This window comes from Protobothrops mucrosquamatus, unplaced genomic scaffold (genome assembly GCF_001527695.2).
Source record: "Protobothrops mucrosquamatus isolate PMUCROS unplaced genomic scaffold, P.Mucros_1.0 scaffold_305, whole genome shotgun sequence".
NCBI classification, from domain to species: domain Eukaryota; kingdom Metazoa; phylum Chordata; class Lepidosauria; order Squamata; family Viperidae; genus Protobothrops; species Protobothrops mucrosquamatus.
The window spans coordinates 4,731-18,374 of record NW_015386381.1 but is presented as its reverse complement, the minus strand read 5'-3'; the positions used below and the strand labels follow the sequence as shown (position 1 = coordinate 18,374).

At 40.5% G+C, this 13,644-nt stretch overlaps 1 protein-coding gene across 1 annotated transcript in view; it reads left to right on the top strand.

Moving 5' to 3' along the window:
- TMEM135 (transmembrane protein 135) overlaps positions 1-9,929 on the top strand; it is a 176,611-nt gene extending 166,682 nt beyond the window's left edge. The window contains exons 11-15 of the mRNA XM_015832112.1: positions 1,503-1,566; positions 4,842-4,918; positions 6,637-6,735; positions 8,311-8,378; positions 9,540-9,929. Of these exons, the coding sequence (XP_015687598.1) occupies positions 1,503-1,566; positions 4,842-4,918; positions 6,637-6,735; positions 8,311-8,378; positions 9,540-9,678 (447 nt within the window). The 3' untranslated portion in view covers positions 9,679-9,929. The remainder of the gene's footprint in view (positions 1-1,502; positions 1,567-4,841; positions 4,919-6,636; positions 6,736-8,310; positions 8,379-9,539) is intronic.
- The last annotated feature ends 3,715 nt before the right edge of the window (positions 9,930-13,644 follow it).

Sequence of the window (13,644 nt, the reverse complement as noted above, 5' to 3'; positions counted from 1 at the left end):
CTCAAACTGGCGGCCCGCAGGCCGGATGCGTCACGCACAGGCCACGCCCACCCCGGCTCTGCAAAGGCAAAAAAACCATCACGATATGTCGGGATACGTCACGTGACGTGATCGAGTTTGACACCCGCGATGTAAAATGCCTAATGGCACCTGCATTCTGTTGTACTGGATTATCACTTTTCATCATATTTATTTATGCATTTATATCCCAGCTTTGTTATTTATATAATTAACTCAAAGCATCAAACATATCCAACACACCTTCCTCCTCCTGTTTTCCCCACAACGACAGCCCTGTGAGGTGGGTTGGGCTGAGAGAGAGAGACTGGCCCAAAGCTGGTTTTGATGCCTAACGTGGGACTAAAACTCACCATCTCCTGTTCTAGGCCAGCACTTTAACCACCGCACCAAACTTTCTCAGCTACCTGGCTAAAGTTTATTTATTTATTTACATTTATTTGTGAAACAAAAGTTACAAATTCGAACGAGCAAAATGAAGAACAATTAACACGTGACGGGGGCGATAGGCATGTTAGTGCACTTACGTGTGTCCCCCTTAGGAACCTCTTAAATATGGGGTGAGGTCCACAGAAGTGAAGTTAGAATTAAAACCGTGAAAGTTTAGTAGCTGAGACAACTGAATCGGATAACCTATTCCAGACTTTGACAACTCTGTTACAAAAATAAAAATGTTTACCGTGCGGTTTACGTTAAGTTTAAAACGGTTGTTTGCCCGTGTTACATTACGATTAAAAGTAAAAAATGTCATTTAGAGATAAGACGTTACCATGCGCAGTTTTTATATGCAATACCTAAATGTGCGCAATGGTGAAGCAAATTCTCCATAATAGAAGTTTAAAGTAGATAAGAAATATACAGGCTTCTTTGTGTGAGGAGAATATTTAAGATAACAGTTTGCTAATTATTAAATAACCGAATAATGTCTGTATAAGAAGCGATGAATACATACATTTGCACGCATGCAAACACTCTTACTACCCGTTTGGATTTGGCTGAAGCTTTGTCCTGTTGAACAACCTTTTAATATATTCCCAAATACAGCGTTTATTTTATTTTATATGCATAGCACAGGGTAGCTATAAATTAGTGATCAAAGCCGAAGCCATAATCAGCAGTTTTCCTTGCCCAATTAAATTTTAAGGCTATTATTGGGATGTATTATGGCGGGGGTAGGCAACTTTGGCTCTTTTATGACTCGTGGACTTCAACTCCCAGAATTCCTGAGCCAGCATGGGGGAACTATGGCCCCTTCATGACTCGGGGACTTCAACTCCCAGAATTCCTGAGCCAGCATGGCTCAGCTTGGAAACCTCTCTCTGTCCCCTCAGCATGGCTGGCTCAGGAATTCTGGGAGTTGAAGTCCACAAGTCATAAAAGAGCTAAGGTTGCCTACCCCTGTATTATGGGAACAATAACCTATTGTTACTCGATTATTGTGTTGCAATGACAAAAATATTGCCATGATTACCTTTAAAATGCAGGGTACAAGCTGTTTCCTGCGATGGGTACGGAACCTGGACGATGAAGTACACGCACTTGTTGCAGGTAAATCTACATTTCCTCCCAACCATCTCTCTCAGATTCCCAAAGTTAGTAGTTTCCACGCATCTCCTTAAGAGTGAAAAGCTTTCTGATATTTTCTGGAGAATAATGTTTTCTGGAGAATAATGTATGTCTAGTTTAATGAAGAGAAGGACGAGGGGGGACATGATAGCAGCTTTCCAATATCTCAGGGGCTGCCCCGAAGAAGAGGGAGTCAAGCTATTCTCCAAGGCAGGACAAGAAGCAACGGATGGAAATTAATCAAGGAGAGAAGCAACCTAGAACTAAGGAGAAACTTCCTGACAGTTGGATCAATTAACCAGTGGAACAACCTGCCTCCAGAAGTGGTGAATGCTCCAACACTGGAAGTTTTTAAGAAGAGACTGGACAGCCATTTGTCTGAAATGGTATCCATAAATGATTGCAAGGAAGCCTTGATAAATTACGAAGCTAGTTACCATAATACGCAAAGGTGGCGTGGAGACCACGTCTGGAACAGAACGTTTGCAGTATTGAAAAATCGGGGGGGGGGGGGGGGGGGNCTCAAACTGGCGGCCCGCAGGCCGGATGCGTCACGCACAGGCCACGCCCACCCCGGCTCTGCAAAGGCAAAAAAACCATCACGATATGTCGGGATACGTCACGTGACGTGATCGAGTTTGACACCCGCGATGTAAAATGCCTAATGGCACCTGCATTCTGTTGTACTGGATTATCACTTTTCATCATATTTATTTATGCGTTTATATCCCAGCTTTGTTATTTATATAATTAACTCAAAGCATCAAACATATCCAACACACCTTCCTCCTCCTGTTTTCCCCACAACGACAGCCCTGTGAGGTGGGTTGGGCTGAGAGCGACTGGCCCAAAGCTGGTTTTGATGCCTAACGTGGGACTAAAACTCACCATCTCCTGTTCTAGGCCAGCACTTTAACCACCGCACCAAACTTTCTCAGCTACCTGACTAAAGTTTATTTATTTATTTACATTTATTTGTGAAACAAAAGTTACAAATTCGAACGAGCAAAATGAAGAACAATTAACACGTGACGGGGGCGATAGGCATGTTAGTGCACTTACGCGTGTCCCCCTTAGGAACCTCTTAAATATGGGGTGAGGTCCACAGAAGTGAAGTTAGAATTAAAACCGTGAAAGTTTAGTAGCTGAGACAACTGAATCGGATAACCTATTCCAGACTTTGACAACTCTGTTACAAAAATAAAAATTTTTACCGTGCGGTTTACGTTAAGTTTAAAACGGTTGTTTGCCCGTGTTACATTACGATTAAAAGTAAAAAATGTCATTTAGAGATAAGACGTTACCATGCGCAGTTTTTATATGCAATACCTAAATGTGCGCAATGGTGAAGCAAATTCTCCATAATAGAAGTTTAAAGTAGATAAGAAATATACAGGCTTCTTTGTGTGAGGAGAATATTTAAGATAACAGTTTGCTAATTATTAAATAACTGAATAATGTCTGTATAAGAAGGGATGAACACATACATTTGCACGCATGCAAACACTCTTACTACCCGTTTGGATTTGGCTGAAGCTTTGTCCCGTTGAACAACCTTTTAATATATTCCCAAATACAGTGTTTATTTTATTTTACATGCATAGCACAGGGTAGCTATAAATTAGTGATCAAAGCCGAAGCCATAATCAGCATTTTCCTTGCCCGATTAAATTTTAAGGCTATTATTGGGATGTATTATGGCGGGGGTAGGCAACCTTGGCTCTTTTATGACTCGTGGACTTCAGCTCCCAGAATTCCTGAGCCAGCATGGCTCAGCTTGGAAACCTCTCCCTTTCCCCTCAGCATGGCTGGCTCAGGAATTCTGGGAGTTGAAGTCCACAAGTCATAAAAGAGCCAAGGTGGCATACCCCTGTATTATGGGAACAATAACCTATTGTTACTCGATTATTGTGTTGCAATGACAAAAATACTGCCATGATTACCTTTAAAATGCAGGGTACAAGCTGTTTCCTGCGATGGGTACGGAACCTGGACGATGAAGTACACGCACTTGTTGCAGGTAAATCTACATTTCCTCCCAACCATCTCTCTCAGATTCCCAAAGTTAGTAGTTTCCACGCATCTCCTTAAGAGTGAAAATCTTTCTGATATTTTCTGGAGAATAATGTTTTCTGGAGAATAATGTATGTCTAGTTTAATGAAGAGAAGGACCAGGGGGGGACATGATAGCAGTATTCCAGTATCTCAGGGGCTGCCCCAAAGAAGAGGGAGTCAAGCTATTCTCCAAAGCGCCTGAAGGCAGGACAAGAAGCAACGGATGGAAACTAACCAAGGAGAGAAGCAACCTAGAACTAAGGAGGAATTTCCTGACAGTTAGAACAATTAATCAGTGGAACAACCTGCCTCCAGAAGCGGTGAATTCTCCAACACTGGAAGTTTTTAAGAAGAGACTGGACAGCCATTTGTCTGAAATGGTATCCATAAATGATTGCAAGGAAGCCTTGATAAATTACGAAGCTAGTTACCATAATACGCAAAGGTGGCGTGGAGACCACGTCTGGAACAGTACGTTTGCAGTATTGAAAAATTTGGGGGGGGGGGTTGGGCCGAGAATAATGCTAGAACAGATTGTAAGAACAGAAGCAACCCCAGCAGAACTTGGAAAGGCACAAAAAGAAAGCATACTAAGAAATAAGAAAGAAAGGGGCCTCGGATAGAATGGTTACAAGTCTTGAATATATGAGTTAACAGATCGGGGGATATGTTGATCATTGTGATACCTTCCCCCCCCCCCCCCCCCGTCTTCTCATGGTGTTAAAAATCAGCATTCATCCAATGAAGCTGAATGGTGAAAACTTTAGGATAAACCAAAGGAATCACTTCTTCAGCACCTGACTTGAAGTGTAACATTTTCTACCGGTGATGTGATAAACCTAATTTGCAGTGGCTTCAAAACAGGAGTGGACAGATCAAGTTTTAAGTGACTCCTGACTGTCACAGTGATGTATTAGCCTTTTCCAGCATGATTCCCTGCAGCAAATCAGAAAGGGGAGGATGATCTGTTTTACCTCACGTACCCTGAGCTCTTTATAAACCTTCAAGATGGAAAGATGTCTCAGTGGCATCAGGTTGTCCACAAGGGTGAGACAGGATGCTGAACTAGACAAACTTTTTTCAATCCAGCTGGAATCCCTTTCTCTCCATTTATTTGGGAACTGCTAGAGTGGAATTTCATGTGGTCCAGTATTCAGAATTTGGCTAATTTACTTTATATGTCTTTTTTTTTAACCACACAGGGTCCCTAGCTGGATTGTCAATGATGTTTTACAGAAGCACATCTATTTCAATGTACCTGGCTTCCAAACTAGTAGAGGTGAGCTTTTTTGTGCTGTCAGAATGTCTTTTCCTCACGAATGGCAGAATTAGTTTCATCCAATGATTCTCCCAGTCAAGCTCCCCAACCACGTATTTTCTAGATGAGTGGAAAGCACCGTTCAAAAATATTAGGATCCAGTTCTTCGCTAGTCTACAGGGCTGCTTCTTAGAGAGGCTCTTGACGAACTCTTGAGAGTTTGAAGTCCATTGTTATTGTTATGATTGTGATTATTTTGTTGTTTTGCACGGACACTGAGAGTTTATGCACCAGAGACAAATTCTTTGTTTCTAATTAAGAATTCTATTCTATTCTATTCTATTCCAATCCAATCCAATCCAATCCAATCTCTATATTCTATTCTATTCTATTCCATTCCATTCCATTCCACTCCACTCCACTCCACTCCACTCCACTCCACTCCACTCCATCACATCACACCACACCACACCACACCACACCACACTTCATTTTCTTGTTTCAATATATTTGGAGAGCAGCAAATTGTAAAAGACTCTCATTGTTCTTTCCTATCATGCATTCTACTGACTTAGCCTGGTCGAAGAATCTTGCTAATCAGATATTAGAATTCCCACAATTGGAAATCAATCAAATGCAGGTAGTCCTCAACTTACAACAGTTCATATAGCGATGTTCAAACTTACAGTGGCACTGAAAAAAATGACCCATGACCATTTTTCATAACCTTTGCAGCCTCCCCCTGGTCACATGATCAAAATTCAGACGCTTAGCAACTGACTCATATTTATGACAGTCACAGTGTCCCGGGGTTACGCGATCCCCTTTTGCGACCTTCTGACAAACAAAGTCAATGGGGGAAGCCTGATTCACTTAACAACCGTGTTACTAACCTAACAGCTGCAGAGATTTACTTAACCACCGTGGCAAGAAGAGTTGTAAAACGGGACAAAGCTCATTTAACAAATGTTTCACTTAGCAATAGAAATGTTGGGGCCAATTGTGGTTATAAGTCGAGGGTTACCTGTAGTATATTTTATACCATCTGAAGAGTTTTTCTTTTCTTTTCAGCTCAGACCATTAAGTCCACAGTCTAAAGTAGTCACATCAGTGATCCTTGTTTTGGATCATGTAACCCTGACTAGAGCATGTAGATATGTATGTTAGAATGTTTGGCATTTATTGGGTTAAGTGCTGTCTCCTTAAGAGATGGCTTATGGGTAATGTAGTTTTAGCTAGTCAGCTATCCCATGTTAACAGGTCAGTAGGAGGAGGAAAGGAGGAGCCTCTAAGCTCATCACAAAATATCCTGGCCACGGGCCAGTTTGGAATGCCTTTGTCTGAGATAAGCATGGGATCAACGGAGGACACAGACGTGGTCCTTATTCACGCTAGAAGTTTGATGTGGAGAAATTAATGATTTTACTGTTCTGTGACATGAATCAAAATGCCTTTATAATTCAATCACAGACTGATAAACTCAAACAAAGATGATTGTAAAACATATACTCTAATCCACAGTCTAAAGTAGTCACATCAGTGATCCTCACTAACTATGAATGAACCATGCACTGGAGGATATCAGTTGATTCCACTGCTCCTTTTTAAAAAGCCTCGTAGGGTTGACTCCCCGTATGGGTCATTTTTCTTGTGCCTAGCCTTACATCATTAGTCTTTTTTTGGAAACTCGCTCACTCACTCGCTTGCTTGATTATTTATTTATTTTTTAAATTTTATAGACCATGTATTTCAAAGGCATCGAAGCTGGAAAGGTTCCTTATTTCCCTCACGCGGACAGTATAATCTATGCTGTATCCACAGCCATCTGCTTCCAAGCTGTAAGTTTCTGTTCTTTAGGTTCAAACTCTTTTGTTTTATGTCTAAGGTTGCTCATTAAGTAAAGTAAAAGGACGTGGGGCAGTTTGTCCTGGACATTTCATTCATACGATAGCTGCTTGACTCTTATTTCACTTTAAGACAGGGGTGTCAAACTGCCGGCCCATGGGCCGGACACGTCACGTGGAAGCCACGCCCACCCCATTGCCGGCAATGGCGAAATCGACCCGATACGTTGTGCGACGTCACGTGACGTCGTGAGTTTGACATGCCTGCTTTAAGAGGTTTGTTAGCATTTACATGCTGCTAGAGAAGAAGAGATTATCAAACCTGCCCTATGCTGGGGACATGTTCTAAAAGCCCAAACAACTACATTGCTAGAAGAAAATATTTGTAATGCAGAATGGAATTGAGAGATACTTGGTGCTCTCTCAGTTTGGTGTCAGTGGATGAGAAGCGAAATGTCTTCAAAGAAAAATCAAGAAAGTCCAGTTGCCTTGTGAAAAAGCATCTTTGGGATAACTATGACCTGGAGCAGAGATCCCCAACCTTTTGGGCACCAGGGACCGGTTCCGTGGAGAGAGGTTTTTCCGCAGACCGGAGGGGGCGTGGTTTTGCGTGCTGCCTGCATCTTGCGGATGGGGCTTTGTTTGTTTGTGCAGACCGGTTGCTGGCATGCCACGGCCCGGCACTGGTCCACGGCCCGGGGGTTGAGGACCCCTGACCTGGAGGACTGAGAAGCTCCATAGACACATTTTATTTTGGCCCTCCTTTGCACCCTTTCTTTAATGATTCTATTTGACTATTTCTTCGATATTCATATAAATCTTGTCCCGTGGCAAGTTGGCCATGGTGAGTTGTCCCACTTTGAGTTGACCGCAACCAGTTGGCAACGGTGAGATGGCCGTGGCAAATTGGCCATGGCGAGTTGTCCCACTTTGAGTTGACTGCAACCAGTTGGCAACGGTGAGATGGCTGTGGCAAGTTGGCCATGGCGAGTTGTCAAAGACTCTTCATGTTATGCCCATGTGCACTGGCAACCACTGCTGCACAACTTAGTGGTTGCCAGTAGGCTTCTGAAAGCAGTTCAAGATGCACCTAGAAAGTCCTTCGTGGCCCAGGACCTTATTATCTGGGCAGCCATCTCTCTCCCATTGTTTCTGCCTGCCTGGTACACTTGGACAAGTGAATGCACTCCAGATCTCTTCAATTAAATGTTGCTATCTTGAGAGACTAAGGAAACATGCCTTTACTACTTCAGCCCCTGCCCTCTGGAACATCATATCCCCTGTCCTTCCCTGAAGTATGGACGGTGCCCATTCTCCTTGGGTTCCAGGAAGTCTTAAGATCCGACTCTGGTCCCAAGCTGGGTTTCATGTGTGTGTTCGTATATTTGTGCTGTTTACTGTTCTGATTGTTTTAGCCCCGGCTGCTTGTTAACTGTTTTGATTAGGGGTTTTTTTGGGGGGGGGCAGGGGGGATTTTGTAAGCTGCCCAGAGTCTGATGGAATTGGGGTTTAACTATAGCAAAATGTTCAATTGAATTGCCAAGTTAAAGCCAGAATTTTTGTTTTTAGGCTGTGATGGAAGTCCAGAACCTGAGACCTTCATACTGGAAATTCCTATTGCGATTAACGAAAGGAAAGTGAGTAACTCTCAGTGCTTACATGTCTATTATCCAGATCATGGTTGTCCCAAAGGTGCTTTTTCCAAAAGGCAACTGAACTTTCTTGGAAGCTTGAGAAATGAAATGTTTTCATAAGAAAGAAAGAGGGAGAGAGAGAGAGAGGGAGGGAGGGAGAGAGAGAGAGAGAGAGAGAGAGAGAGAGAGAGAGAGAGAGAAAGAAAGAAAGAAAGAAAGAAAGAAAGAAAGAAAGAAAGAAAGAAAGAAAGAAAGAAAGAAAGAAAGAAAGTCCACTTGCTTTTTGAACAAAAGCACCTTTGGGTCCCAGTGACTACCATTGTTCATTTCTGTAAGAAATACGATGGATACCAGACTTTCTTTTTTAAGGAATTTTGAAGGCATTTTGTGTTAAATGACGAGATGGTCAATTAACACAATTTTTTAAAAATAAAAAAAACATTCTAGGAGTACAAATCTTACACGAAGACTGGGTTTTCTCTCAAGATTCCTAGTTTTCCTTGTGATCCTAGCGTTCCCTTCATAGTTTTCATGAACAGAATTGTCCTCCAGTACATAAGATTTGTAGTTGGGCCCAAAAAAAAGCAGTGATTTAGACAGAGTGTCATTTTTAACCACAATTTTAGTTTGCATTAATTGCGACTTTCATTAGTCCCAAAGAGAAATAGAATAATATGTCAGATTGCAACCCTTTCTCGTCTACTTGGCTAGCAGAAACAACATTCACTGAAAGTTGGTTAGCCTTATACAAGAAGTCTAATAAAAAAGTTTATTTGAAACATTGGAGGAAAAAAAAATACCAAACATCTGAAATTTTTGAAGGCCTTTAAAAGGATACAAATTCTTAACTTCAAACTTAATATAAAGAACATTTCAGTCGGGTTTATTTGAAAATATTTTTGCCATTTCTTATCATTTTACCATTGTAGTGTATAAACATAGTAAGTATGTTTATTATATTTCTCTTAATATATCATTGCATGCTTCTTTTAACAAATACACTATTTCATGATCGTTTTTTAGTGGGATGAACATAGTTTTAAATCCCTAAACTTTGACAGAAAAAAAAGTTAAATCTATTACCTCGGAGATCATAATCCTGTTTTATGTTGCTTTATTCCCTGAGTTATATAGCAAATTAATTTTGGATTTTTCATTTTCTAGATTTGGTGTCATGAACAGAAAAGTATTAGACGCATTCGGTACTGAAGCATCTAAGCATTTTAAGGATTTCTGTCCAGAACTCGACCCAAGATACACAATTGTTCCACCAGAGAGACCTATTGAAAAATTTTGGAACTGATATATCCGTTTGTGATTATGTCTGACCAATGGCTGTCCTAAAGAGTTAATTAACAGTCAAATAGATGGAAGAATGCTTGTGTTCCACATCAGTATTGTTTCAGTGAGTTATGTTATACAATCAAAATACTGAAACACCATAGCAAGGTGTGACTTAATTCCACTTCCCTTCTTAGATAGAAGCTCTGGGTCACTGTGGCTGGTTGACACAACCTGGTAGATTTTTTAAAAAAAATTACATTATATATCGACTGATTAATATATATGAAAAAGAAAAATTTAAAAAAATGCCCAGATGTGGTTTAAAAGATATACATCCACAGTTCACTCTGTCTCATTCCAGTAGGTAGCCTTTTATAAAAAAAAAATGATATTTTTACATTTAGAAGTAAAAGATATGTAAAACATATATGTATATGTATGCTATAGTTGCAGATCAGATTCTAGTGAAAAAGATTTTCTTTAGATAGATTTTTTTTTTAAAAAAAAGATTATTATGGCTCTTGACAATTGTTTAAAAAGGCAATATCGGTACTTTATTTATACAACTGCACTGTTTATATCCAACTTTGGCTTTGACTACTGTCTTCTGAGGGCATCAGCTCTCCGAACTCAGTTGCACACTGAGAGGTAAGAGAGGGGAAAAAAGTTGGACACTCGGACTTTTTAAGAGGTCTTGCAAAATAATAGAAAATCATCACCGCCACATGGAATGTACCAGTTTTCAGTTTTTGCATACATAAATTGAAGAAGAAAAAAATTTACACTGTTCTAATGACATTCTCCAGAAAGTGAATATGCCACTGAACATACAGCTACCTTGATTTTATAAACTTTAATGTTGGTTTCCAGTAACATTCAAAGTGAATCCAAGACCTTATTTTTAGTGGATAAAGTAAAACAAGGGAACATGTTGAGAATATTGGTGATATCTACATCTACAGATTGTGTTAGCTGATTTTCTGACCAGCCTGTGACACTTAATGTAAGCTGGTCATTGCACAAAGCCACTTCCCTTGATGGATTGTTTGATTTCTCCTTTAACAGTCACCTTAGTATAGTTGCACATGAACTGCAGGGAAGGATTTTCAAAGCATGTGAGAGATTAAAAGAAAAAAAAAACCTTAGATCTGTACGATTTCTTAAAAAGCTGAAATATCTGCGATCAAAAGTATCAGAAGGAGAGAGATTGCTTGGAACTAGATTTAATTTCTGTAAACTATTTTTTCCCATCTATTATATGATTCGAACATGCACACAAATTATCTAGTATTCTTATTTCACTCTCTGTAACGGTGATGCTGAATTCACGGGACAGGAGCATACATTTTTATTTTGATCCTAAGGAACCTGTCAGAATTGCCACTCAGACTGAACGAATGGAAATGGAAGGAAAGTGGAATGGGGAAAAAAAAATCTACATTACATCATACCGTAGAGCATCTCTCTCTTTCTGGTGTGAAATAATATTTCAGTCCCAAGTTTGCAGTTGTGTTCCAGTTGTTGTTTGGACTAACAGGACTGACTGTATTTATTGTCTTCATTGGAGAATGAAATCCTATGTCAATCTTTTAAGATAGTGGTCCCCAACCCCTGGTCTGTGGATCAGCACTGGGGCTGCGGCATGCCAGAAACTGGGCTGCGCAAACAAGGGAAGCCCCATCTGCGGGATGCAGGCAGCACACGAAACCACGCCCCCTCTGGTCCACGGAAAAACCTCTGTCCACGGAACCGTTCCCTGGTGCCCAAAAGGTTGGGGGCTGCTGTTTTAAGAGACTATTGATTATACTTGTTCAGTATTATACTTGTTCAGGTTGTTTAAATCAGATGGCTGCCCTAAACATTTGTCACTGCCAATTGTGTGGTGGAAGTGATGCATTGTCAATTGCTAGATGAGCAGAAAGTTTGAATGTCCCAGGTAGGGGTGAATGATGAACCTCTTGATCAATATTTCTGATGAAAGGCAATAGAGCAGGGGTCCATAATCCCCGGTCTGTGAACCGGTACCGGGCTGCGGCGCGCCAGCAACCAGTCCGCACAGACAAGCAAAGACCCATCCGTGGGAAGAAGGCAGCACACAAAACCATGCTCCCTCCGGTCTGTGGAAAAACCTCTCTCCCCAGAACCGGTCCCTGGTGCCCAAAAAGTTGGGGACCTCTGCAATAGAGCAAGTACTTCACAAAAGTAAACTTAGAACTCAGGGATCTATCCAACTCCCATCTCATGTGTTTGCCTGTGACTTTGAAGTCTGCTGAAATAGTTTGAAGAAGCCCAACACTGGTACAAGACCAATACCCCAAAATATAAACGGTATAAAATGTGGGGTAGTTTATATTTATTTTTTTTTATTTTTATATTTGGATTTATATCCCGCCCTTCTCCCGTAGGACTCAGGGCGGCTGACAATCAATTAAAAACATAAATAACAGTACAAATTTAATGCCTGGAAGAACAAAGAACATAGAATAACAAGAGTTAGGAGGGACCTTGCAGGTCTTCTAGTCCAACGCCCGCTGGTTGGACTAGATAGAAGAATAAATAAATAGAATAAGTGCCTGGTCAGCATTTATTTTTTAATTCTATCTCCAAACATCAGTATTTCTTTTCTTTGAATATCCTAATTTCTTGAAAGGAAAAACTTCTGTGACATCAATAAATTAACTTGAGGGCCGGGAGAACTGAGATGGAATGGGATGGAGGACATCTGCAGTCAGCATTGGGAGGGAAAGAGCCAGAAGGAGGTCCAAGTGTTTGAGCACTTCCCTCTTACTCTTTTTTTAAAAAAAAAAAACTTAGGACAGCATGGGAGATCTAACATGTATGGGGAATTTGGGGAAGGGCGGAGAATTCCGATTGACTGGATCTGAGCAGGAAGAGGTTTATGATGTGCCACAGACCCAAGCTCTTTGAATGTTCATAGTAGTTGTGTGATTTATTTATTTAGATACCACATTTATATCAGGCTGCCCTCCCAAAGCTCTCCACAACTTCCATGATGCAATAATAATAATAATAATAATAATTTAAACCTCCAAGGTACTTTAAACATTAAAAATTAAATCATAAAACCATAAACCCATAACGATCCTCTTGGCCACAGTCACAAAAATATAATGAATAAAATAGGAATAAAAGAAGGTGCAAGTCACGATCTCATCTGGAACTCTCTCCAAAGTCGCTCAGTTTTTGAACATCTTTCTAAAAGTCTCCAGGGAGGGGCTGGCTCAAACTGGCTTCAGTTCCAGGACCACAAAGAGCTTCTCCCTAAATAATCTGGCAAGTTGGGCCGATTCCGGTTGGAGAGGGTGGTTCTATAAGATGCCCAGATGCCAAGCCAAAAGAGTCATTTTGGGTCACAGGGCAGAAGGGAAGACAAATGTGAAAATGCACAGGTATTCTCCTGCGGAAGTATCTATATTTCCTAGTTGTCTTCATTTGGAAAACATGAGTTTGGGAGTTGCAAATAAAGAACTTAATCTTTGCAAGGACTAATAGTCTTTTTGCATTTCGGCTCAAGGTAGATCTTTGTATTGAGCCTAGATCTTTATTTTTTTACATTTCTTCATAATGAGGCTTACTGCTATCTTTTTCAGGTAGGCTCAAATTGCCAGTAGCAGATGTTGTTCAGCTTTTTTGAAATAGAATCACTTCAGAAATTTAATATCTGCAATTGCAACTCGCAGAAGATTGATTTCTAAAACCCATTGGTTATATCCACTATCGTAGATGTTTCATAGAGTTGTGTCAGATTGTGTATTAAGTGAAAACTGACTGTTAGGGAGACACTTGTGTCTGAAGGACCAAGTACTCTCTGGGTGTGTTTTCTTTCACAAGAAAAAGTTTGCCTTACTCTGAGGAAAACACTGGATTAAAAAAAATTGTTGAACTTTGCACATTGTGGCAAACTTTTGAGTGGGAGTTGAAAATACTATTTTTATTTATATATGATCTTTAACAGACCAATTTA